Source organism: Perognathus longimembris, chromosome 10, assembly GCF_023159225.1.
Source record: "Perognathus longimembris pacificus isolate PPM17 chromosome 10, ASM2315922v1, whole genome shotgun sequence".
NCBI classification, from domain to species: Eukaryota; Metazoa; Chordata; class Mammalia; order Rodentia; family Heteromyidae; genus Perognathus; species Perognathus longimembris.
The window spans coordinates 67,347,204-67,372,371 of NC_063170.1; the positions used below are offsets into that span (position 1 = coordinate 67,347,204).

Here is a 25,168-nt window from a genome sequence, read left to right on the forward strand (position 1 = left end):
CATGGCGGCGCGATCCTGGCATCCAGCTGAGAGCACTGCCAACTCCAGCCTCCACCCCCGGCGGCTCACACCACACCCAGCCCCCGCCCCCCTCCACCCACGGCCGCCACGTGCGACTCCTTCCACACCCACCTCCAGAGCCCCCACCCCCACCCCGGGGAAACGCCGCCGGCAGTGGGTGCTGTGTGGCCCCCCCCGGGGGTGCCCCTCTCCCCCACGGGGGAGCTCCTCGGGGCATTGACACGGCCGTGTTTGCCCCCGGGTGGGTGGGTGGGTCTGCCCGTAAGGCAGGATGTCCAGCTCTGGTCCCTGCCTCCCCCCTCCGACCTCCAACCACAGAGGGGGGGACAGGGGAACATGGTGGCCCAGACAAGGGCAGGGGGCCCGGTCACCGGGCAGCCAGGAGGCAGCGCGGGACCAGGCTGCCTTTAACTCCCCCGAGGACCCCACGCCCTGCCAGGCCGCGGTGGCACATTCCAGGGGCCCCCGGGGAGCACCCGTCCCACGAGCCCAGCCCCAGTGGCTGATAGGGAAGGCGGGCCCAGGGCCACCGCGGCCCCCTGTAAGGAGTGTTCTGCCTTCCAGAAGCACTCCAGTCTTAATTTTAGCTTGGAGACCTGCCACGGGCGGCTTTAACGAGAGGCAGGCCGGAGTTATGCGGGACAGCTGTCCCCGGCGGGCTGGGTGGGGCCTATTTAGCCGTCCGGGGCACTGGGCCGGGCCCCTGAGCTGGTCTCTCTGCCCGGCCTGGCTCGACTGTGGTCCCCAGGGCCCCCAGCCCCGCGATGATGGCCGAAGAGCACACGGACCTGGACACCCAGATCGTCAACGACATTCACTTCAAGGAGATCGACCTGGTGAACCGAGACCCCAAGAACATTAACGAGGACATTGTCAAGGTAGGCACCCCCCACCCCAGGCTCTGCTCCCGCACCCAGAGGGGCAAGCCAACCAACGCCGGAAAGCCCGAAGAACCTTTGGCACAACCAACACGCCAACCTGGTGTCTTGGGAGCGGCGGCAGGGCACACACACACACACACACACACACACACACACTCACACACACACTCACGCAATGCCTCCTCCGGCGGCTCAGAGCCTGCCACTCTTCTGGACTCTCGCCAGGGAGGAAAGGCATGGTGGCCGGGCCGGGCTCTGCTTCATGCCAGGGCACTGCAGAGTTCCACAGTGGGCTTGGGGTGATTCCCCGCCCGCCCCCCACAACACCACCTCCAGACTGGCCACGGCTTCCCCGGCATGGCCGACTGGCTGGCTGGGCCTTAGGCTGGCTGTGACAGGCTTGGTGGAGGGGCTGGAAGAGGCCTTGCAGAGGAAACCCGGGCCCTCGGAGCGGTCCCTGGGGCCACAGGCTGACGACGACGGGCACAGCCGGCTGTCTCAGAGCCGCACCCTCCATCCGGCCTCCAGCCAGGAGCCGGGGCAGCCAGGATGCCTGCCTGGGAATAGCGTCTTCAGGCGCGGGCACGGGGGCCGCTGTCTGGGGCCTCGGGGCGTCCCGAAGACTCGGAATCTCAGAGCAGCTCAGCTCGGGAGAAAGGCAGGCGGGAAGGGGCCGGCGGAACCCTCGCTGCAGGGCTTTCCGTTGCTTGCTCGGCAGTTCAAAGCCAGCCCAGGCAAACGGTTCACAAGGCGGCTGCATCTCAACCACTAGAAAGCTGGGCCCGGGGGGGTGTGCCTAGGGTCCGAGCTAATCAAGCTTAAAATAAGGAGACTCGGAGTCCAGGGCAGCCCGGCTTAAGCGACGGAGTGCCTGTCTAGCAAGCTGGAGGTCATGAGTTCAAGCTCCTGTAACTGCCAAACAGAAAACCTGGACTCTCCCCGCCTCCGTCTCTCCAGGGCTGACTGCAGATGTGAGCCACAATGTAGGAGTTTCTTATTACTGTCAAGTCTTAGGTGCTGAGCAACATTACAGGCACTATATTTCTTTTTGCACGATAACCACAGGATGATTTACTCCTAAAGTAATCAAACTGCTTTGGAACGGAAGATGTCCTTCCTGGGTACCCAGCTTGCCTTAGATTTTTAATCCTTAGCAGCCACATTTGAAACAACGGAAATCAAGCGGTTGCAATTCATCTTCCAGGCATGTTTCACTGGACCCTCTACGTCCAGAGTCGTTTCTACTCGATACGTCGAATCCATGCAGAACAGTTACCACGGGTTAACGCATGGTCCTTCTTCGCCCTCAAAGTCTAGTGTGTCTTGGACTGAGGATTCAGTCTGGGCTCCACAGTTTTCATCAGAAATCGTTCTTCTCTATTTAGAGCTTATAAAACTTACAGCTGAGGGGCTGGGAATGTGGCTTAGCAGTGGAGTGCTTACCTAGCCTGCACGAAGCCCTGGGTTCAATTCGTCAGTTCCACATACATATAAAAAGCCAGAAGTGGTGCTGTGGTTCAAGTGGCAGAGTGCTAGCCTTGAGCAAAAGAAGCTTAGGGACAGTGCCCAGGCCCTGAGTTCAAGTCCCAGGACTGGAAAAAAAAAAAATCTTATAGCTGAAAAGGATTCCTGGGCCCAAGTTGGCCCCAACATTCCTACAAGTTTTCCAAGAGCAGAATCCGAGATCTGGTTTATGTGGTAATTAAAACAAAGAAGTGGAAGCTTGGCACGTGGCTTTATCTCAAGTGCCCCCGGCAGCCAAGGGCTGGACCCGTGGCCTCAGGCGGGGCTCATCCCTAGAGGGAGAACCGTCCAACCTCACTTCCCAGCCCTACCTGCTTCCTCCCTGGCTCTCCCCCACCTGCCCGCCTCTGGCCCAGAACCCTGCCCCCTTGGTCAGGAGTGCCATGCCACCTGCACCCAACTCAGCCTTCAAGGCCCAACTCAATGCCACCCCTTCCAGGAAGGCCAACTGGCTCCTCCTGGCGGTCAGCATTCTTCCTAACCGCTCTCAGGGTGCTGCAGGTCTACTGACCTACACCACCGTGGCGGAGACGGGGCCATGTATGACAGCACCACGGGGAAACCGAGGAAGCAACGGTTTCACACTGTGAACCCTAAGATACGTAAACCCTCATCAGTCACGGCTTCCACACAGTGGCCTAACAGGAGCGGTTGGGACTTGATTTTAACTGTCCCAGTTTGGGGCTCTTCTATTTTAAAATGATGGCACCGGGCAGGCTCTCGGCTTTCCCGAGCTGCCACGCGCCCCTCCCCGTCTCCCCAGTAAGAGCAATAATGTCTCTCTCCTGACTCTGGACAGCACTGTAAGGCTGTCCTGTGCAGGTGGGGGGCGGGGAGGCTCTGAAATTGTCCAGCACAAGTAAGGGGCGATAGTTGAGCCACCTCATCCAGACGATAGAAGGGCTCAGCCATGGCTCCCGGTGGGCCACTAGGGAATACGGAAAGTAATGGGCACGATGTGCAGAATGGACTCCAGGTTCTACTGAGACAGGAGGAAGCCTGCTCCAGGCCTCAGGTCCAGATTATGATCCAGAGAGAAAGAGAGAGAGAGAGAGGTCCAGCTTTAATGCAGCCTCCCTGGCACTCAGAAGTATCCCCTCACTCCTAGATGATCCCAAAGGCCAAAAACAGCCCTACAGATAGCTTCCCATCAGCTCAGGCCGAAAAACACCCAGAGGAGCCAGGAGCCAGCCCCCCCATCCTACCACCCCCCACTCCTGGTGTAGGGGGAGCCAGGACTCCCCATGGTATCAAGATCAAAGTGACCAGCTACCCCAGCACAGAAGGTGGGGCCACACCAGTGAAGCTTCCGGATGCCATGAGTGGGTGTCGACATGGCCTGGGAGGAGGAAGGGAGGGAGGAAGAACTTGCATCTGGAAAAAGCAAGAGCCAATTTCAAAGGAAATGGTGCCTAAGGTGCGTTGTTTTTGAATGAGAGAAAATTGAAATGTAGGCTAGGGGAACAGGCTTTCCAAGAAGGCGAAGGGAGCTCAGCTCTCAATGACATGGAGGCTTTCTCCACCTTACCGGGAAGAACGTGGGGGCAGAGTCGCCCCTTCCTGTTCATGGTAGGCATTACTAATGGATCGCAGAGCTTTGCCAGGAAGACAGGCCCCATCAGCTGGTCAGGACTGGCACTGGGGATGAGGCCTCTTGGCTATTTGCCAGAGTGGGCAAAAAGAATGGCCCTGCCACAGGTTCGTATTGGGCCAAGGTGGAGAAAGCTTTAGAATTTCATGTTTCTCAGCAAACAATCCCTCCCCAGCCTAGCGATTCTCTGAAGCACAAGGTGTCAGTTACCAATTACCATGCAAGACGTTTCCAACCCCACCCCCACCCCCAACCCCTGCTCGCCCGCCCCACCACCTGTAACCATCATGGAATCTCTCAGCGCTCTGATTGGAACAGCCGTCCTGGTCCCCAGGGGCCTCCAGGCGGCTGTGGTCACATGGTGGCACGGAGCTCCAATGAGCTTAAAGATCCAAGCTGGGCCACCCAAATCCAGGGCACTAGCTGGGTGAATGGAGTGTCCAGACCCACCCCTGTCCCTCTATAGCAGGTGTAATGGCAGAATCAACACCACTGGCCTCTGGAGCAAGGGGGGGGGGGAATCCTGTGACAAACTCACACTCGACCCCACGGACATGAATCCCAAGCACCGAGACTCACGGAGGGTCATCTAGGAGAACTCGCCTCCCCCCAACCCCCACCCACCCACCCCCATCAAAACTGGCACCCAGCCCCCGCCGCCACCCAGGGCATTTCTGTTGCTTCTCATCCCAACTTGCACCAACCTCATGTCCGGCATGGGCTGAGCCCGCAGGGAGAGAATGGGAGGAGTCCAGCAAAAGGGTCAGGACCAGGGCTCGCAGGAGGCCCGTGAGGTTCTTCTGGAACATTCCTTCCCGTCCTGTGACCCATGTGATCATTTTCGCCCCAGTGTGAGTGCCCTGTGTACCTGCTTTGGGACACACTTGATCCCAAGCTCCGGGCAGTGCTCTGAGCCCCTGCTCCTGCCGGGGTGATCCCCCCAACATGGAGAGGGCAAGGGGGCTTCACGCCCACACCTAAATCCATGGCCAGATGGGGCACTGTTCTGCTTGGCCCCCACACGCAGGTGAGTGCCAGGAACGCAATGGCGGCCACACCAGCCCGGGTAGGCGAATCGCCGGGTAGGTGTTTCCATGGTCACCCGGGGCCTGCACAGAACTCTCTCATCCATATTATTATTTCTGACAAAAGCCGCCAACTGGCCACATTGAAGCTGTTTTGGTAGCTCCTGCCTCGTTTTAGCTCCTCATTTTATAGAACAGTGCTTTTCAAACTATCTGGGCAAAGGGCCGGTTGCATTATGACTTCCGTTCTGTTGCACAGCAGTATTTTTGTGCAATACAGTTAAAAAATAATAATTTCCGGAGAAAGAAAATAAGAAGCAGGTATGCAAATGGAAGGCCCAATTTGTTGTTGTTTTTTTTTTATCGCTGTTAGATTCAAGAGTCACAAACTTACTGCATCAGCGTTCTGTGGGTATTTCCACAGGCTGACTCCCGACTCCTGTTGGTGTTTGGGGGGTGGGCATGGAGGGGCGCTGCCCGAGGCCCTTCGCGTGGAGAGGTAGGAAGCCAGGAAAGCTGGGAACAACAGCAGCGCCAAACCAACCATCCAACCAACCTGGAGCCCAGAGGGGAAAAGCGCCATGCCCAAATCACACCGGAACTCAGGGAAAAGCAAGCACCATGCCCAAATCACACACAACTCAGCAGGGAAGTGGAGGCTGGATCCCCAGTGCTGTTTCCCTCACACTCAGAGCCCCTGTGTGAACGCCAGGGCCTGGATGCCCAATCAGTGAGTCACGCAGGACTGGGGGGTGGGGGGGGAGGGGGAGTGTATTTTTGACAAGAGTGGCTGCTGGCCTCCTCCCATCCCGCCCCCTGGAAACCTCAGGCAACGCCCCATCCTCCAACTCCCCCACCCTCTCAGGGATTGGGGTGGGGGGAGCTGACTGGCCCTAGTTCATCCACTGGCTTTCCTGCTGTTCCAAAAATAAACATGGCACAGGGCACGAGCGAGCATTGTTCTGCCTTCCCCTCCCCACCCCACCCCCGTCCCATCTCTCCTGGTACACAGAAGCCCCCGGCTCGGCCAGTAGACGCTTCCCCCAGTCCCCTCCCCCCTCTAAGAAAAAGGCCAACTCCTCTGTGCGTCTGTGTGGATGGGAAATCAGAAAGTCACTGCGCGCTTCTGAGCGACTGGCATGGCCGCCTAGAGCTGCCTGAGCCAGCTCTTACAAGTCTCTCCCAAACTAGCATGCGGTGGCCCAAGCTATCTGGGTGCTCAGATCTACATTAGGGGACAGGCCCCCTCCTCCCCAGACAGCGTCACTCTCCGGTGCAATCCCGGGAGATAACGCCCAAGGGCGACGGTAATGAAGACACAACAGAGAGGAGGTCCCCGGGGAGGGGTTATTACTGTAAGCAGAAAACCAGAGAAATGAGGATTCCATCCTTCTTCCACTCAGACGGAGACCCGCACACAGGCACTCCGAGCAGGCTGGCTGGAGAATGGTTCGACTGGCGATCTGGGAGGTCAGCCGTTCTGAGATGTATGTGCGTGGGAACTTCAGAGCCTTTCCACAAATAATCACCACGATGTGCCCCATGTTGTGCTCAGTACTGCCTGAGAGGTGTGCTTGTTTGAATGGGTTGGGTGGATGGATGGATGGAAAAGAGGACATAGGGACAGTTGGATAGATAAGTAGGGGAGGTGAGTGAGTAGACAGATGGGTAGAAGAGAGGATGGATGGGTAGTTGGAGAGATGGCTAGAAGAATGATAAATGGGCAGCTGAAGATGTGATAGGACATAGAGGATTGAGGGAGAGATAGAAGAAATAAGAACTGGCAACCCTGTCTTATCGATGGAGAAATCAAGCTCAACGAGGTTGAATGATAAGCCAGGCTCATGTACCCAATCAGCAAATGCACCCACGCACAGACCAGCCTTGTGCACGCCCTTCTAAGGGATCCCCACTTCCAAGTAATGGCACTAGCTGGGGACTAGGCCTTCACACCTACACAGGTCTCGGGGACACTTAAGGTCCTAATTATAGAAAAGGCATTTCTCCACTTGCTGATGACAGCAGAGCCTGCAGCGTCCCATTGAGCAAGACTTACCGGTCACCGCAGCCGTCCAGCCCGACGTCCATTCATATTTCCCAAGTGCCCAGTGGACCTGTCAGCCTCTGTCCTTTCCCTCTGGGTCATGGTCCTCGTCTCCATTTTACAGAGCAGTCAGCTGAGGTGGGGTGGTGTTAAATGGCATCACCTGGGTGTGTAAGCAGCCGTGATGAGGCTCAATGCAAAACAGGGCCCCAGGAAGGCCAGGTAGGTGGCGTGGCCGGAAGTAACCATTTTCCTGGTCATTTTAAGTCTACAGGTGATTTTTTTTCCCTTCACTGGCCACTTGGGACCGGAGTCCTCCCCTCAGTGGGGCGGTGAGGGACGGGAGGAGAGAGGCCCGAGACAGCTTCAGGGCTGGTTAACAGCAACATGGCCTCCACCCCCAGGCGCTGTAGACTGGCCCAGCGTCTGCCGGTTCAGACATCTTGGTAATGGCTTGGTCCGTCTTCCTTAAGGATGGTCCTCATGTGTCACAGGTCACGGTTCCCACCGCAGTGGGCCTCCCCCTCACTCTCTAAACCTGGGGCCACCATGTCCTCGCTGGCCCTCACCCCTGTCCCCCTCCCAGCCCTCCCTCTGCCCAGGACTCAGATCACATCCGCACTGAAGGCTGTGGAGTCGCCCGGCTTCTTCTCCAGCCTCGCCCTGGCCATCTTGCAACCACCCACAGCTCCAGGGAGACAGCTGTGTCTGCTCCAAGTGGCCACTTCCAGTTCGCAACCCTCCTGTCCTCCGGCGTGCCTCCAAACCTCAGTCGAAGCCAGATGTCTCTTCCTGCAGGAAGTCCCTTTAGCTCCCTGAGAAACCCCTACCGCTGCCTCGGCCCAGCAACTACCACGGTAGAATAAATGCCCACCTCGGCCCACAGCTCTGCCCCCGGCTGGAACCCGTGTCCACTCACCACCACGTCCACGGGTGTGCCGTCAGTCCCTGCAGGATGACCCTTGACCCTCCACGCCCTTAGGTCCCCCTCCTAAGGGAGTCTGGGAGCTGGGGCGCGGCTCACCTGAGGGTTAATCTGGCTCACAGCTTGGCAGGTGCCAGTCTGTGGCCCATGGGATGTTCTGGGTCCTGTAGGCAGGCTGCCCATCATGGTGGGAGCCCATAGAGGAGCCATCCGCTCAGGGCGTGGCCAGGGAGAGAAAAGAGAGCGGAGAGGCCAAGGCCCCACAATTCCCACCCAGGACACACACACACACACCCCGGGACTTGAATTGCTGCTACCTGGCTCCACTCAAAGGTCTCACCCCCACCTGGTAGCATCTCCGTGGAGACAGAGCCCTTAACGCGTGGGCAGTCGGGGATCTCGCAGATCCCCGCGATGGCAGGAACCGGGGCTGGGGCCCCACGAGGGCTCCGCTGTACCCACGCTAAAGCTCCAGGCGTGCGTGGATGTTGTGAGTTGAAGACTCCCCTTGCTCTTTCTGCAGGTGGACTTCGAGGACGTGATCGCGGAGCCAGTGGGCACCTACAGCTTCGACGGCGTGTGGAAAGTGAGCTACACCACCTTTACCGTCTCCAAGTACTGGTGCTACCGCCTGCTGTCCACGCTGCTGGGCGTGCCGCTGGCCCTCCTCTGGGGCTTCCTCTTCGCCTGCATCTCCTTCTGCCACATCTGGGCAGTGGTGCCATGCATCAAGAGCTACCTGATCGAGATCCAGTGCATCAGCCACATCTACTCCCTGTGCATCCGCACCTTCTGCAACCCTCTCTTCGCGGCCATGGGCCAGGTCTGCAGCAACATCAAGATGGTCCTGAGGAAAGAGACCTAAAGCCAGGTGGGGCCGGGGCGGGAGTGGGCGCAGCTGGCAGGGCAGGGGGGAAATCGGGCCAGGCTGGTCCCCTGGTCCTGCTCCACAGGGCCGCTGGAGAGTTCCTCCCCCTCAGACGGGAGCACACCGTGTAGGGAAAGAACAGACAGTCCAGTGCAGGAGTCCCGAGGCCCTGACTCCTCCACCGCACCGCAGAGCCCCAGGGACGGCCTGAGGGAAGAGGGCCTGCTAAGAGGCAGCTACCGCAAGTCTTTGCGTCTATGTGTACTGTAACAGCATAACCAGCATTGGTTCCCCGGGGTCAACCTGTCCCCACACGCCCAGCAGCAAGCAGTGACTGTTGGGGGGGGGGATTTACTCCAATAAAGGGTTTCAGCTGCATTTGGGGGTGTTGTTTCCTTCCTTCCTTCCTTCCTTCCTTCCTTCCTTCCTTCCTTCCTTCCTTCCTTCCTTCCTTCCTTCCCTCCTTCCCTCCCTCCCTCCCCGCCCTCTCCCTCTCTCTCCTTTTATGCTGGTCCTAGAGCTTAAGCTTAGGCCCCTGAGCTTTTTTCTTGCTCAAGGCTAGTGCTCTTGAGCCACACCTCCCCTTCCCGCTTTTTGGTGGCGAATTGGAGATTAGAGTCTCACGGAGTTTCCTGCCCAGGCTGGCTTTGAACCATGAAGCTCAGATCTCAGCCCCCTCATTGAGTAGCTAGGATTACAGGTGTGAGCCAGCGGTGCCTGGCCGTGTTTTCTGTATGTCCGTAGTGTTGGTGTGAGTCCCGACCAGCTATGAAAGTGCCCGGTCACTGCCTTATACACACAGGTGGGGGAAGGGGGTTGGTCTTCTGCTGGGCAGAATTAAAAGTGAAAACACAGCAACGAAGCAAGTGTGCTTTGTTCTCAGGATTCCGCTTGTTTGCTGGCTGAGCACCTGTTTCAAATTACTCCAAATGACTTCTGCTGCCACCAAGGCAGCCTGTGGACAGACAGCAAGGGGAGCTAACGCCCTCAGCTAGGAGGGCAGGTGCCCGGGCCTCAGCCTGGCCGGGCCTCCCTTGGCTTTGCCAGACAGCAGTCTCTGGCTGAGCTGGCCTGGCCCGGGGCATGCGTGCTTGTTCAGCCACGGAAAGCAAAGCAAGAGAAGGTGCATGTCCTGTTGCTCCCTGCCTCCAAGAGCAAGCACACGCCCAACCCCACAATGGAGTCTTAGAGCTGCCTTTCCCAAGCGCCCCATTCAGAACGCAGTCTTAAAAAGGAAAGCAGCAGCAGGGAGAGGCTGGCTTTGTGGGCAATGTTGTTTAAGAAGTGCCGTCTGTCTCTCTCAGAGACTCTCAATAGACATGACACGATGGAAGGTTCTGACATGTTCTGTGATAAGAAGGACCTGTTGAAGTATTACCCAAGCCTATCCGGCCCTTTCCTGCTGCTTTTCTGACGCCTCATGTATGTGTCATGAAAGAAGGATCCCTCCGCACTTGCAGATTTTCAGAGGCATCCGGGTGTCTGGCCACAAGCCCAAGGGGTGTTGGGGGCCAGGGCGTGGAGGGGGCCACCCTAGTTTAGGAGTCAGGGCACGGGCAGCGCCCCCCCCCCCGGTCCTGCCTGTGTTCTCCTTGCCTCCTCTGGCCTCAACTTAATCACCCACAAAATGACCTGTTGTCCGTCCGACTGCTAAAAGGTGGCCCCTGGTTTCTGTGTTCTCTACATTCTTACCTACGTTTCAAACACAGGCAAAGGTGCACAGTACACGTGTGTGTGTCCACCATCTTGGAGCTACTATCAACATTTGATCACCTTGGCTTGATCCCCTATCCCTGTAGGCATTCAGCCATGCAGTCCCGTCTCCACATCACCTCCAGAGTTAGAGCCTCGCGCGCGGTGAGTTCAGGTACCTCACGCAGAAATGCTTGTCCAGGGGCCACGAGCATCTTGCAGCAGGCGAAGAGTGCCTGGGACCCTCGAGGAGGAGGGCAGGTCCTCCCCTGCCCCTGCCTGCCCTCCCCTCCCCTCCCCCTGGTCTTCAGCAATGACCCTGAGGACAGGGAACCTACAATTCACCAACTATGCTTACCGTTTGGGGGAGGGAGAGAAAAGGCAAAGCAATATGGGGGTGGGGGCAGTTTATTGGGTGCACCTTGTATGAAGAAGCTCAGGAAGCAGACATCTCAGAACTGGCCACCCCACTCGCCCACTGGCCCAGGATTCGGAGACGCCACAGGGAGTGACCCGAGAAGAACAAAACCAAGGAGCCGACGTGACATGCTGGACGGCACTCCGTGTACTCGAACAGAGGACAGGGGAACCGCTGAAACCACAATTCACCTAAGACAGCCTGCGCTCCCAGCCTGTTTCCTGAAGAGGTGACGCAGACTCAACCCCGGAGACGCGGCAGGCGGCAGGTCGTTGCCCAAAGAGATAAGCCTCCATCTCTGCATTCGCTTCTGATGTTCAGAACCATGACACGTTCCGTCTGGTCACTCACTGGCAACTCCAGCCTTGCTGCGGTCCCCGGGCGGGGTCCCTGCACATGGTGTCTGCACGTGGACCCCACATGTGGTACTTGCAGGTGGTACGTGAAGAATTGGCAGCTAGGAAAGGAGGCCTGGGGCCCTGCACTCGCCCTTCCGGCTGTGAATGGGGAACCCACGTGGGAAAGAGGAGTTTGTCTCAGGGGTGGGATGGGCAGGGTGTGGACCTGCTGCTGCTGCAATCCAGTGCACTTATTTGGCATAATAACCCCAACAGCAGCATCCTCACGAACCCCACAGTACCAGCCAGCGCTTTGGCATGCGCATGTGCGTGATGACAGCACCCCAACAGCTTCTGAGGCCCAGGACGCCCGCCACTCCAGGGCTCTGGTGAGAACTCCTGGCCATCCTTGCCCCTTGATCCCAAGAAACTCTGTTGGTTCCAAGGATGTTGATGTCTAGAGGAGCAGCAGGAACTCCGGGCATCCTCGAGGCACAGATGCCAACAGGTTCCACCACTGCTGCGTGGGAACCCCGGGCGTCCCAGCAGCCCAGGACGTGGCCATCCAGCTGGCTTCCAAAGAGCAGGACGTGGCTGGCGCTGACGCCCGCTGTTGGTCCCAGCATCACCGGGCAATGCCTCCCGGGGCAAAGGCGGCACTGCCCGTCTCCAGCTGGCGCTGCAGATCGGGTGTGCTACGTTCTTCCACAGGGAGCATGGGCCGCACACTGTGTCTCCCTTCCCCAGGGCATCCAGCTAGACCATAATGTGTGTGCGTGTGTGTGTGCGCATGTGTGGAAGACCAGAAGGAAGTAGGTTGTGCGGGGGGGGGGGGGGGGGGAACTACCACCTCTATGAAGAGCACTTTCTGGGTCTCAGTAAGTCCAATAACGGGCCTGCATGTTAAAAGGCACCCCAGGGCGCACTAAGCTGACCAGTCCCAGGCAGAAAACCTTCCATTGGGTGGGAGCTGTATTTAACCACTGAAGGTATTTATTTCTCAGGCCCACACTCCAGGCTGAGAGGTCAGCTGAGAACAGGTTTATCAGAGAAGCAAAACCTCCAAGACTCTTCAGGAACTGCTATCCTGCACGAAACAGGGGAGTCTGCAGGGACAAGACATCCCCGGGGCTCTGTGAGAGCTAGGTCTAAAGTCCAAGGGCGCATCCACCTTGACGGCTTCCTCTGAACTCAGTGGTTGAGCATTTCATTCTTTTATATCGGTAAGTGTGCAATTCACTCGTCTTTAATGTTCAAAATCATGCACCACCACCACCAGGAATTCCAGAACATTTTCCTCAGCCCCAAACTGCCCCCCAGGAGCAGGCCCTTTCTATTTCTCCTTACAGCCTCCCGCCCCCCCCACCCCTGCAACCCATAGTCTATGTGCAGATCCTTGCTCATTTGGCCATTCCACACACGCGGGGGTCTTTGCGTGGCTTTTGTGGGATGGGAACTTGCTGTTGCTTTCACTATATTCTCCCAATAATGGTCAGCATCTCTTGGTGTGCATAGTGGCCACGTGTAGATCTTCTTTGTAGAAAAGTCTATCCACATCTTTTGCCTATTTTTAAGTTGGCTTTTCTTCTCCTTTAGGGTATTGATAAGAGCTCTTTACATAGAGTTGCACGTTAATAGATACATGATTAGTAAATATTTTCTTCCATCTTTTGCTGGATCAGGTCCTTTGAATCACAAAATTTGAAATTTTCACCAAGTCCAATTTGTCTATTTGTTCTTTGGTGTCATATCTCAGAAACCATTATTCAACTTGAGCCTGCCAACATTTACATCTATCAGTGCAGGCTATCACAAATAGTTTACTTTTCACATAGAATATAAGGGTTCAACGTCATCCTTTGCCATGGACTTGCTAGTAGCATTTGTTGAAACAACTATTGAATAGTCTTGCCACCTTTGTTGGAAATTAACTGATCATAAAAGCAAGGGCTCATACCTGCTTTCTTTATTCTATTCCATTACTATACCTACCTGTCTATGTGCCAGTGACACACTGATTTCACTACTATATCTTTATGGTCATCTTTAAAATCAGGAGGGGTGAGCCTTCCAACTCTGTATTTCTTTCTTATTTATTTACTTGCCAGTCTTGGGGCTTGAACTCAGGGTCTGGGCACTGTCCCTGAGCCTGTTTGTGCTCAAGGCTGCCACAGCGCCACTTCTGGCTTTTTCTGAGTAGTTTATTGAAGATAAGCGTCATGGACCTTCCTCCCAGAGCTAGCTTAGAACCATGATCCTCAGATCTCAGCCTCCTGAGCAGCGAGGATTACAGGTGTGGGCCACCAGCACCCGGCTCAACTTTGTATTTCTTTTCCAGGCTTTTTTTTGGGGGGGGCCACAGGAGAGGCTATTCTATAATTTAGAAATCAGATCATCAATTTCAGAAAAGAGCCTTCTAGGATTCTGATAAGGACTGCATGGCGTCTGTTCAATGCGGAGAGAATGACTCCATCTTAACAACACCGAGTCTCTCGTCCACAGATACAGAATGCTTCCGCACTCTTCATCTAAGTCTCCCTTCATTTCTTTCAGAAGCATTTCACGGCTTCTAGGGCACATGCCTAAATTAAAATAGTATCTTTAAATTCCCACGTTAAAACAGTATCTTTTGATACTATTATAAATGGAACGTTTCTTCATTTCATTTCTCCATCGTTCATCAGTAGACTAGAAAATGCAATTGATGATCTTGCCGAACTCCTTAGTTTCGAAAGGGGTTTTAGTGTGCACATGTGTATGGATGTCTTAGGATTCTGCATGCACAAAACAGTGTCCTCTACAGAGTTGTTGTTTTTCCTTCTGTCTTCCTTTAGGATCTTTTGTCTCTTTTCCTTTCCCAGGCGTTCAATACGGATTACCTTCTTAAAACAGTTGCAACTCAGGCCCTCACTGGCTCTGTGTGTCAGACGATTGTCAGGGAATCCCACTGCTCCCCCAAGCTGGTTCCTCGGGATGCTGATGTGTCCACTCCTCCAGGGCAAAGCACCCTCCCCATGTGCATATCCCAGCCCGGAACACTGGATTTCCTGCCCCATCCTAAACTTATTACCTTTTGCTACAAGAGCCCAGACAGAAAAAAAAGGAGTAAAAAAGAACACAGGAGTGAAAGTATGGGGGGAGAGGGGAGATTGGGGGAACTCACCCTCTTGCCCAGGGAAGCAGAATACACGGTGGGAGCCCAGAGGAGGTCAAATCAACCTTCCACCCACCACCAAGCCCACCTCCCCACCCCACGCCCGAGCCCACCCCTGCACTCAAGCCCCCTGGGAGTGGAGAGGACAATCTGAAGGCACCTGATACCAGCACAGCCTCCCAGGGTCGCCTGCCGGCGGGCGTGGCCCCGGGCCTCGATGGGCGTGGCCCCGTGCCTCGGTGGGCGTGGCCCCGGGCCTCGATGGGCGTGGCCCGGGCCTCGGTGGGCGTGGCCCCGGGCCTGGGGCCAGGGCCGGCTGGGAGTCACGCGGAGGAGGGCTGGGAGCAGCTCCTCTGGCTGGAGCTGCGGCGGCTCAGGACGAAGGTGGACGAGTTGCTCTTCTTGCTGACCACGCTGGTCTCCCCGGGCCGGCTGCCCGTCAGGCGGCTGGAGAAGCAGCAGAGGAGGCGCTGCAGGAGTTCTTGGAAGAGGTGGCCCGTGAAGAGCAGGTAGATCCAGGGGTTGCAGCAGCTGTTGAGGCTGGCCAGCAGCATGGCGATGATGAAGGCCGAGGCTGCGGGGCGCAGGAGGAGAGAAGAGGCCGTCACCGCCCAGCCTTCCCACACAGACCTGCCCGAGCAGCCACTTCCCCACCAGAGGACTGGCGACCAAAGAGGCAACATCCCCGGTGACCCCCCCCCATGCGGTCCAGCCCTGTGACTACCCCCGCTCTCTCCCACAAAGCATCTCCAGCTGCTGGGGAGGGAGGAGGGGGAACCCTTCCCCTCTCTCCGCAGGAGCTGCACCCAGAATTTAAGAGCTCAACCCAGAGAAGCTTTCATTCCCTGGGTGGCTGGGCACAAATGCCCACTAAAGAAAGGGGGAGTGTGTCGGACAGCCACAGCACCGGGGCACGGAGGCTGGGCCGCCCGTCAGAGGCACCTAAAGCCGCTTCCCAGAGCCCAGGGGTAACTGAGCCCTTGCTGGAAATGTCCGTCCTCAGGCCCAAGGCCAGAACCGCCCAGTGAGACGGGACCCTGGGCTCAGGCCTGTGTCCTAACGAGGCCCTCCCAAGAGTTCTGATGCACACCCACTTGAGAACCCGGGGTCTAACTAACTGGTAGTGTCTGGGGGAACAAAAGCAAAAGTACCGCAGACAGTATTACACACACACAGGAGACCTTTCAGAAAGCAAAGGAGGGGATCTAATGCTGGAAAGTGACGTTATCGCCACTGGAAGAGGAAACAGGCCGAAAGCAAACAGGCCGGTGCGACCGAATTCCTTACATTTTCTAAAAAAGAATTTTAAAAATTAGGGGGGAGGGGGAGGGCCTTGATTTGGATGGGTAAGAAGATAAACTCAGGTTTTAAAAAAATTCTGTTGGAATATTTTAAATTGAAAGTCACCCACCAGACTGAAAAATAGAGTGCGTTCAAAAATCACACAAGAGGTTCAAAAAAATCAACATACAAGAGTCAAAACAAAATGTAAAAGGCACTAAGAAACAAACTCTCAGCCACAACGCGAAGGGTGCGGGCGAAGGAGGCTCTGAAATGAGACAGAGGGAAACGTTACACCCAGGCCCAGTTTTACATAATCGTAAGACAAAAAAAAACCCAATTCCAAACGCTCCCCAGTCAGAGCGATACCTTCTCCCCGTGTCAGCGCAGCTGCAGAGAACACGGCGTCCAAAGCGACCCTTAAGTTGTGCACATCAGCAAATGAAACAGAAATGGATCTCATGACATTTCATCATGTACTTGCAAATATTCTAAAACCCTAAAAAGCTCTTTGCCTCTTCACATTCAACTCATCTGGCTTTTTTTTTTTTTAAATAAATCTGTTTTGACAAAGGGAAAAGAAAATGAAACACTACGGACAAAGACACAAGTACTTAATGAGTTGCTAAGAAATTGCACAAGCCTGGCTACCTGTGAGTGGTCAGCTGTCGGGGGGTGGGGGGCAGGCTTGAACCTGGGCAGGTACCTCTGTCCCCTTCCAGTAGCCACAGACACACCACGCCTGACCTGCCGGGCCTAGCTCTTTGGGGGTATGAGTAACCCTCTCTAAGCCAAACCTGCTCTTGTCAAGTTGATAGCATGAAGGCTTCATTTGAAATGTTTTCAGTTTCATTATCCCCTCATCATCCAAAGATACGAGTCCACAGGGCTGAGACTTCCAGCCCCCACGTGGAGCCAAGAGCAGAGCTGAATAGAGGAACAACAGGGGCGTGGAAAACGCCTTCAGGGGAGGAGGCAGCTGCAATACAGGCTCAGATGGGAGAACTCGTCCCAGCCTTGGAGCTAGGGTGGGAAGAAGAGGCCAGAAAGAAGAAGGCTGGAGAGGATGTCCAATAGGTGATGTGGAACTGTTGGTAGTTTCCAAGTAGGTGATGATGGATTCACTTCATCCTGCCTTCTGCCCTTCTGAGCTGTGTTTCTCACAGTGTGGACCTCTCTGATATCTAGAAAGCTAGAAAGGCTTCACTTGATTATCAAGGAACCAGAACAGAACAAAGCCGGGGGCGGGGGGGGGGCATTGCTCTTCCATTACATGGTGCCATTTCCAAGGAAGCAGGAGACCATTCTGGTTAGCAGCATCGCTGTGTAGCTCCGTCCAGAACTGCAGCTCTGGACGCAGCCCTGACTCCAATGTTCTAGATGAAGGAGCAAAGCTCAGACCAGGAGAGGGGCTTCCTTGAGAGCTCACAGCAAGTCACCCTGCGTTTGGTAATGAGGTTTGATTCCTGTCGTAACTCGGCTAGCATCTTCACGTGCCGCGTGGGTTCCAACTAGCAAAATCTCCCCAATCCCAAAGCAAAGACACAGGCCGACAGCAGTCACACTCCCAGTGTGTGCTAAGGAGCAGAGAGGGCAACTTTCCTGTTTCTGGAACAAATGGAGCTCCCTGGGGCTGGGGATATAGCCTAGTGGCAAGAGTGCCTGCCTCATATACACGAGGCCCTAGGTTCGATTCCCCAGCACCACATATACAGAAAACGGCCAGAAGCGGTGCTGTGGCTCAAGTGGCAGAGTGCTAGCCTTGAGCGGGAAGAAGCCAGGGACAGTGCTCAGGCCCTGAGTCCAAGGCCCAGGACTGGCCAAAAAATAAATAAATAAATACAACAAATGGAGCTCCCTGCTGAGCTAAATACAGGCTGCTCAGCCCACCCCCCAACAGTGATCTTTCAAGACCCCAAGGTGCCTGGGAGAAGAAGCAGGACCTCCTGTCCACCCATCCATCCACCCATCCATCCATCATCCATCCATCCATCCACTCACCCATCCACCCACCCATCCACCCACCCACCCATCCATCCACCCATCCATCCATCCATCCAATCATCAGCCGCCCCGCCCCCAACAAGGTATCAATAGACTACAGCTTGTAGGCCTGCTATTTTTGTAAATTTTATCGAAGCATCGCCCTGGCCATATCAGAGAAGAGAAAGGAAAAGAAACCGAAAGGGAGACTGTTGCTATCAGGGGGCCCGCTGAGATTTCAGGGTCTTTGCAGAAGAGCGGGTTCTAACATCGCATCTCCTCCTCTCCTCCCACCAAGCACAAGCCTTCCCTGGGGGCAGGCTGCCAGCCAGAAATCAGCAGTCAGTCCCCCTGGAAGACCCGGCAAGCGAGAGGCTGCCCTGGAGCCGCTGGCCGTGTGCCCAGGGCATTTTGTGGGTGAGGACAAAATCTATGCCAGGCACTCACTCCCATGGGAGGGACCAAAATGGAATTATTAAAGCCCCCGCCCTCAGGGGGCTCATAAACTGGAGGGGAGAGGGCAAAGGTCCAGAGAACCAGGGAGGCTTCCATGAAGGACTCCTATCTGCCAATCAGGAGCATAAGCCAACGTGGCCACGCATGAAAAGCCAGCGTGTCACCTGCTGGGTGATTCTTCCTGCCAGAGGACTCCACTGCGTATTTCTGCTCGGCTCCATGATTCACGGAGGGCTCAAGGCGCTGGGCCGCTGGAGGACGGTATGCACTGGGCACTCCACCCCCAGCCTGGCTTTACTCACTCCTCAAGAACTCCCACGTTCCTTCGGACTTCCCGGCACTCCGGGAGCACTGAGAGCCCAAATTAGCCTGGAACAGCTGACGGGCAGCCGGCCATAGCCTCGCCTGGCTGTGCTGCTTCTGAGACAACCAACACGTTCCACACACAACTCAGACGCACGGGGCAGCTCGTCCACCGCAGAAAAGTCAGGTCCAGCCCATCCCTGGAAGCCTGCAAGCGGCCCTCGGGCCAGACACAGGCACGGCCAGCAAGCCTCCTCCAGGGCGAGGAGGAATCTGGGTGTCAAGTCTTTCTTTGTCTCTGCAGGGACCGTCTAAGGCTTGAAAGAATCCATGTAGGTTTGTATACAAATGGAAGCCCGGGATATCCTATAGAATATGATCTTTGGAAAGACCATAGCTTTGTAAGTATGGTTTTTCTAAAACTCACAGACGTGTGACCCGCCCGCCTACAGCAGGGTTGGGGTGAAGTCAGGTGCGTGAGCTAAGTGTGTGAAATTCCAGCCCTGGTCAAAGCCAGATGATATGTTGGGCTGGGGGGGGGGGCTGGGCCTGAGGAAGAACTGTGTTTTGGGTGAAAAACTGGATCTTCCTGCGAATGTCTGGGTCCTCCCCATGCTCTGAGGAGCCCCGGGTGGGAAGGTGGATGCCGAACTTTCTAGCAATCCACTGTCTGGGCGCCACGCAGGCATTGCTGTCCACTGAAACTGCGGGGCCTCGGGGCTCCGGCCCAGATCCACTGAGTCCGACATTTTCAGGAAGTCCTTGGATGGCCTGTGAGCGAATGAAGCTTGAGAAGCATCTTTCCAAGCCGCATGGGATGATAATAGGGTAGCTGTCCAATTTCAGCACAAAAGGTACACTCGCTGCTTTGTGTAACAAGCTCCTACTCATCCTTCAATACCCTTTTCAAATTCTTCTCTCTCTGTCTGTCTCTCTGTCTCTCTCTCTGTCTCTGTCTCTCTCTCTCTCTCTCAGAATCCTTCCTGATTTCCCCTCCCCCCCCCCAGGGAGACTAAATCAAGTAATGCCTCCTCCAGGCTTTCACACTACTTGATTTAAAAAAAATATATACTTCTGTGACTGCCACATTTTTTTGGCTTAGACTCCTTTGCTGGTGACTAGGTCCCCTCGTGGCTCTGTCCCCAGCTGCTCGCAGAGACTGGAAAATAGGAAGAGGTCGATAAGGGACTGACCTGAATCGAAGCATGAAATTAGCAGACAGGAAGTCCTGATAAATCAGCTGCTGCCATTGGCACGTTGGGAAGGCAGAAAGACAATTTTTCTCCGCTTGACGACAGAATACAGACAGAGGTGTCAAAGTCAAGGGTAGAGAAATAGGATGAGCAAGGGGTGACTGCTGGCTCAGGTAGGAGGCTTGGGCTGCAGCCTGCAGAGCTAAAGCAAGGAAGCACTGGGTCAGGTGACAGGAAGCGTCCGCTCCAACTGAACCCTAAAGGAGAGAGGCTGTCTCTCCGGAGCCAGGACCAAAAGCCGGGAATGCAGCCCAGACCTCTGCAGACTGCACCCCGCACGCCGGAGCCAGGCACCGGTGCCTCACACCTGTAATCCTAGCCACTCGGGGGGCTGAGACCCGAGGATCGTAGTTTGAAGCCAGCTCAGGCAGAAAAAGTCAGAGAGACTGTTAACCTCGCCCCACCAATTTCCTTTTCCTGCCATGAATCGAAGCTTCAAGAGGGTGGAGGGTGAAGCCACCTCGGAGCCGAAACCCAAAGGGAAAACATTAGCGTTAGGCAAGAACACGAAAGAAGCCACAGCCGCCCAATCGGACCAGAGCTTGGCCATTCACCGTCCACCGAACTACAAAACCGTGATGCCCGGGAAGCCTGCTTTCCGGCTGGTCTCCATGGGGCCGGGTCGCGTGGGTGGGGGAGGGGCAGGTCCTTCCGAAGTGACCTCTCCAAGGGCCCACGGGTGCGGGAAGGAAGGCAGTCAGACCACACCATGGTGGACTCTGGGACCCCAGAAACAGGAAGCTCAGAAGTCAGAAAAATGCTGAACCCCAGGGCCTCCGGAGGTCAGGGGAGCACTGAACACCAGGCCCCCTGCCGGGGCTCACCGCGGCCCAGGCTGCCAGTTTCCCTGCGACGGGGCTGCTTAGGAAATGTCCCATCTGCCCGCGCTCAGGGCCCTCGGCTCCCGTCCCCTGCGCCTCCTCCCACACCCCGCAGAGCTGACAAGCGGCCACCCTGCCGTGTCCAGTGACAGGCCAGGCCCCAGGCGGCCCCAGGCACAGAGCTCCTCCCCTTCACGCCCATTGGACACCTCACCTACTGTCCTGCGGGCTCTGCTCTGGCCCCCCCACCCTCCCCCCAAGCTCAAGAACACATCCATCCCCGGCCCCATGGGAACCCCCTGTGATCCGCACCGCCAGGCTCAGAAACACAGCCCAAATGTTTAAGCAACAGACGGGGGAGGCTGGGAGCGGCCACCCCGCCCATCCCCCAGAGCACCCGCAAGGTGGGCCTCGCTGCGTGGGAGACGTCGGACGCCACGGCAGGGGGACCTGAAGACCATGCAGCACCAGCCAGGGCCGCGGGGGGCTCCACCCTGCCCTGGCCCTGCCCACCACCGGGGCCTCCAGAGTTCCTATCTGCCCCCAGCTCATGGCCTCGGTAGGATGGTGCCCTGTGTGGCATGGAGCTCCCCTGTACAGACGTTGTTGCCTGGGGTCAGTTCTGCTCTTCTCAGAGAGCAACAGTGAATCCTGGCCCGGTCTGAGGCTCCCGCAGAGCTGGGCATCTGCTTCGCTCTTTGATCCTTACTGGTGCCGGGTAGTCACGTCTCCCAAGTGACTGCAAACACCACGGCTCCTCACGACCACGATCCCCCCCGGAGTGACTTAGATCAAGGCCCGGTGGGCACAAGGGCATGCTGCACCCAGCTGATCTCGGAATGCACCCCTACCCACGCTACCCAGAGGCCAAGGCAGGACTGGGCCCAGCTGGTGGCCAGAGCATCGTCCTTCCCACGAGTCTCCCACCGGGATGGGCTCACGCTCCCGGAAACACTGTGGTGGCCACAGCAGGGACAGGCACGCTGTCCACCGTGTTGTCAGCACCCGTACGGAAGCCTTGGGCACACTGCACGGGACGCCCAGCCCTTCCCACGAATGAGGCAAGAAGCCGGAGAGCCAAGGGACACAGGACCTGACCTCCTACAAGGCCGCATCTTCCCTGACCTTGACTTTGAACAGAGGCCGTCTCTACCGATGGTCTTATCCACAAGAAAACCTCTGGAAGACTCCATGCACCCAGACACTCTAGCTCCACTCTGGGTGTAAAAACATAGCTAGCTAGCTACCGATCGATCGATCTATGTGCAATTATCCATCTCATTTTAAGAAAAGTAAGTGGTTTTTGTACATTTAAAGCACAGAAAAGAATGCAAATGCAGTCATGACCCGAGTGTTGAGGGCATCGGCCCTTTCTTTTGGGGAGAGGAAGTGAGAGATGTGTCGGTACGCGGGGGAGCCCCAGGAAGACTGGAAGAAAGGAAAGGGGAGAAATCACAGAATGAGGGCTGGGAATATGGCCTAGTGGCAAGAGTGCTTGCCTCCTACACATGAAGCTCTGGGTTCAATTCCCCAGCACCACATATATGGAAAACAGCCAGAAGGGGCACTGTGGCTCAGGTGGCAGAGTGCTAGCCTTGAGCGGGAAGAAGCCAGGGACAGTGCTCAGGCCCTAAGTCCAAGGCCCAGGACTGGCCAAAAAAAAAAAAAAAAAAGAAATCACAGAATGAACAGGAGCGCTATGGAGACCTCGGGGAGGAGCCGCAGTACCTGCTGAATGAACGAACCAGCGACGGGATGTCCTTATCCGGAAAGCCAGCTGCTATACGCAAGGGGAGGGAGGGGGTCCCTCTGCCCATGTCCTGGGCTAGGAAGGGCGGGAGCTTTCCCCTTCAACCCTTTCTAAGGGGTGCTAGGCTCACTTCCTCGGTAGTCGATGTTCAAGCTTGTCAATCTCTTTGGAGTATTCTGGAGGAATAGCTGTGGACTACCGCACTTTTTAGAAATACCCACCACTGGTTTCTGTCCACCTCGGCTCCCTGACCATGCTATGCACCCCGGGACAGCAAACCCAGCTCTGGTCACTGTTCCGGCCCTAACTGGCTGTGTGAACTATGCAAATGCCTTCCGCTTGCTGGGCTCCGAGCCCTCCGTAAGGAGCGGCCAGGAGTCTCCCTGCCAAGTCAGGCTGAGTCCTCATGGCGGGGTCTGGTGGGGATGGCCCTTACTCCAAGGACCACGGGCCCGAAGCGCATGCGGGACAGCAAGTGTCCTGGCCACTGTGACACAAACTGGTTGGCTCCCGAAAGCCAGGCGTCTATAGTTTCTGGAAGGGACCAAAGCCAGGCTATGGCATGGGAAGAAGGGGGAGGGGAGGGGGGTGCACTGAGATCTGACATTCCCAGGATGCTTGCTCCGTGACTACGGGGCCATGGCGATTCCATCAGAACCAGGGCGTGTGCATGGGCTGGAGGAGGAAAGGCTGAGAGTGAACCCCTGGATTTTTCCCAGCTGGCCTTTGAAGCCCCTGCTTCTCCCAGGTGCATACAGGGACCTTTACAAAGAAGGGCTAAGACTCTGACCACCCATGATCTTTCCCAATCAGCTACTAGAACTGGCGGAAGTGAGGCGCTATGACTTCAGGCTGCAGGGCCTGGAGTTCTGCTCCCCAAACTCCCTCCGGCGGATGCTCCTACCACCCCCTCACCGCTCCTAGCCTCCTGACAAACACAGGCCACCAACCTATCCCCTAAGTAACCTCCAAAGCGGAAACAGAAATCTCCCAGCCTCCCAACCAATCCTGTCCCTCTTCCTCCTGGCTCCTTCCTTCTCCCGAGGGCACCAGGCTCGGGCCCAGGCACCTCTGCTCTCTGCCTGCCTCCTGTGTGTGCCACCATGCATGGGGGGCTCATTACTCCCACTAGACGATCTTGTCTTCACCTCCCAGGACACCCCAACAGTTGCCATCTGAGCATTTGGTTGGCTAGGTGAACAGATCACGCCCCCCCCCCCTCCTCTTCTCTAAACCTGACTTCATGACCTGTCCAGGGGAGACCTGCACTTAAAATAGAAGCCTGGGTTTAGGGCCCAGGTTGGAAACCTCCTTCTGCCACCTCCAGCTAACTGCAGGAAAAGCAGTCACCTGCCCCGGTTTCCCCTCGCTAAGGAGGAGCGATCCAAGGCCCGTGCTAAGCGCGCTTGCTGCAGTTTCTCGTTTTGTTTCCCCATTGCCTGGGACTGGAGAGCTGGAGCTCCTTCTCATCGCTCCCACGGTCACAGAAGATGAACCCCAGGCTCCCCGAGGTTGCCTCGCAGTCAGCCTGGGGCAGGGGGTTGTGGTGAGGACTCCTGCTGGCTCCAGAACCCTGGAGGCTCAGAACCAGTGGGGGGCGGGGGGAAGGGGGGAGCCTGGCCCCGCCACCCTCCCTCCTCCCCACCCCGGGCCACTACCTTCCTTGGGCGCATCGTTGTCCCAGACGCTCCACATCTGCACGAAGAAGAAGGGCGTCCAGCACACGACGAAGGCCAGCACGATGATGAAGGTCATCTTCACCGTGCGGATCTTGGCCTTGGAGATGAGCTTGACGCTGCTGACCCGGGCCAGGGCGGCGGCCCCCTCCCCGGGGGTGGCCCCGGCCCCCACCGCCGCCGCGGCCGCCGTTTTGAGCCGCAGGTTCTGCCAGATCTTGAAGCTGATGAGGCCGTAGCAGGCGGCCAGCACGACGACCGGCACGATGTAGACGGAGAGCGTGATCCAGGTGACGTAGGCCTTGGGTCCCCAGGGCTGGATGAAGACGGCCCAGCAGTCGAAGACGCCGTCGGCCACCTCGCGCAGGGAGAAGATGTGCGCCTGGGGCGCGCTGGCCACCAGGCAGCCCAGCCACGTGGCCAGCACGGCCAGGCGGTCGGTGCGGCGGCGCAGGGGGCGCAGCGGCTGGCAGATGGCCAGGCAGCGGTCGAGCGACATGAGCAGCAGCAGGTAGGTGGAGGCGAACATGCCCACCACCTGCAGGTACTTGACGAGGCGGCACAGCAGGTCGGGCCCGTAGAAGCGGAAGGTGACGTCCCACAGGAGCTGCGGCAGCACCTGGAACACGGCCACCACCAGGTCGGCGATGCTCAGGTGCTTCATGAAGAAGAAGAGGCGCGAGTGCTTGCGGCGCGTGGTGCGCAGCGCCAGCAGCACGCACGCGTTGCCGCTCAGCGCCAGGAACAGGATGAGGCCCAGCACCGCCACCTCCACGCGCGCCAGGGCCTCGTCGCGCCGCGGGGGGCCCGCCGCCCCGGCCGCCCCCGCCCCCGCGGTGCGGTTGCCGCCCTCCTCCTCCGCCCCCGCGCTGCCGTTCGCCGCCCCGGCGGCGCTCCAGTTGCCCGCGCCCTCCATGAACGCGGCGGCCGCTGCTGCCGCTGCGGCCCCTCCCCCGGAGCCCTTCAAGGCGGGGTGCAGTCCAGGGGCGCCTGGTGGGTGGGGAGGTCCGAGGGATGGGGCGGGGGCAGCACCGCTCCTGGACTCCCCGGGTTGTGATCCGCCGGATTGCGCCCTGAAATAAACCGAGGGCCGTGGAAGGATGCCTTCAGCACACGCACGCGGGGCGCGTATCGGGTTCCCCCAACCTCAAGTGTAACCTCGGG

General features: G+C 57.1%; 2 protein-coding genes across 2 annotated transcripts; one reads left to right on the forward strand and one right to left on the reverse strand.

Annotated features, from left to right (window-relative positions):
- Positions 1-704: 704 nt before the first annotated feature.
- On the forward strand, positions 705-9,206 carry Cav3 (caveolin 3). Its single transcript, XM_048355021.1, has 2 exons — positions 705-899; positions 8,535-9,206. Exons 1-2 carry the CDS (start codon positions 786-788, stop codon positions 8,874-8,876), a joined length of 456 nt encoding a protein of 151 aa, XP_048210978.1. The 5' UTR covers positions 705-785; the 3' UTR covers positions 8,877-9,206.
- Positions 9,207-14,804: 5,598 nt separating this feature from the next.
- Oxtr (oxytocin receptor) lies at positions 14,805-24,920 on the reverse strand. The gene is made up of 2 exons (XM_048355027.1): positions 23,987-24,920; positions 14,805-15,055 (listed from the first exon to the last, which is right to left on the reverse strand). Exons 1-2 carry the CDS (start codon positions 24,918-24,920, stop codon positions 14,805-14,807), a joined length of 1,185 nt encoding a protein of 394 aa, XP_048210984.1.
- Between the last annotated feature and the right edge of the window lie 248 nt (positions 24,921-25,168).

Coding starts and splice junctions, on each gene's coding strand:
- Oxtr (XM_048355027.1), bottom strand. CDS start 24,920: ATGGAGGGCGCGGGCAACTGGAGCGCCGCCGGGGCGGCGAACGGCAGC. Junction 15,056..23,986: donor CAACGATGCGCCCAAGGAAG/GTAGTGGCCCGG, acceptor TGCGCCCCGCAG/CCTCGGCCTTCATCATCGCC.
- Cav3 (XM_048355021.1), top strand. CDS start 786: ATGATGGCCGAAGAGCACACGGACCTGGACACCCAGATCGTCAACGAC. Junction 900..8,534: donor TTAACGAGGACATTGTCAAG/GTAGGCACCCCC, acceptor CTCTTTCTGCAG/GTGGACTTCGAGGACGTGAT.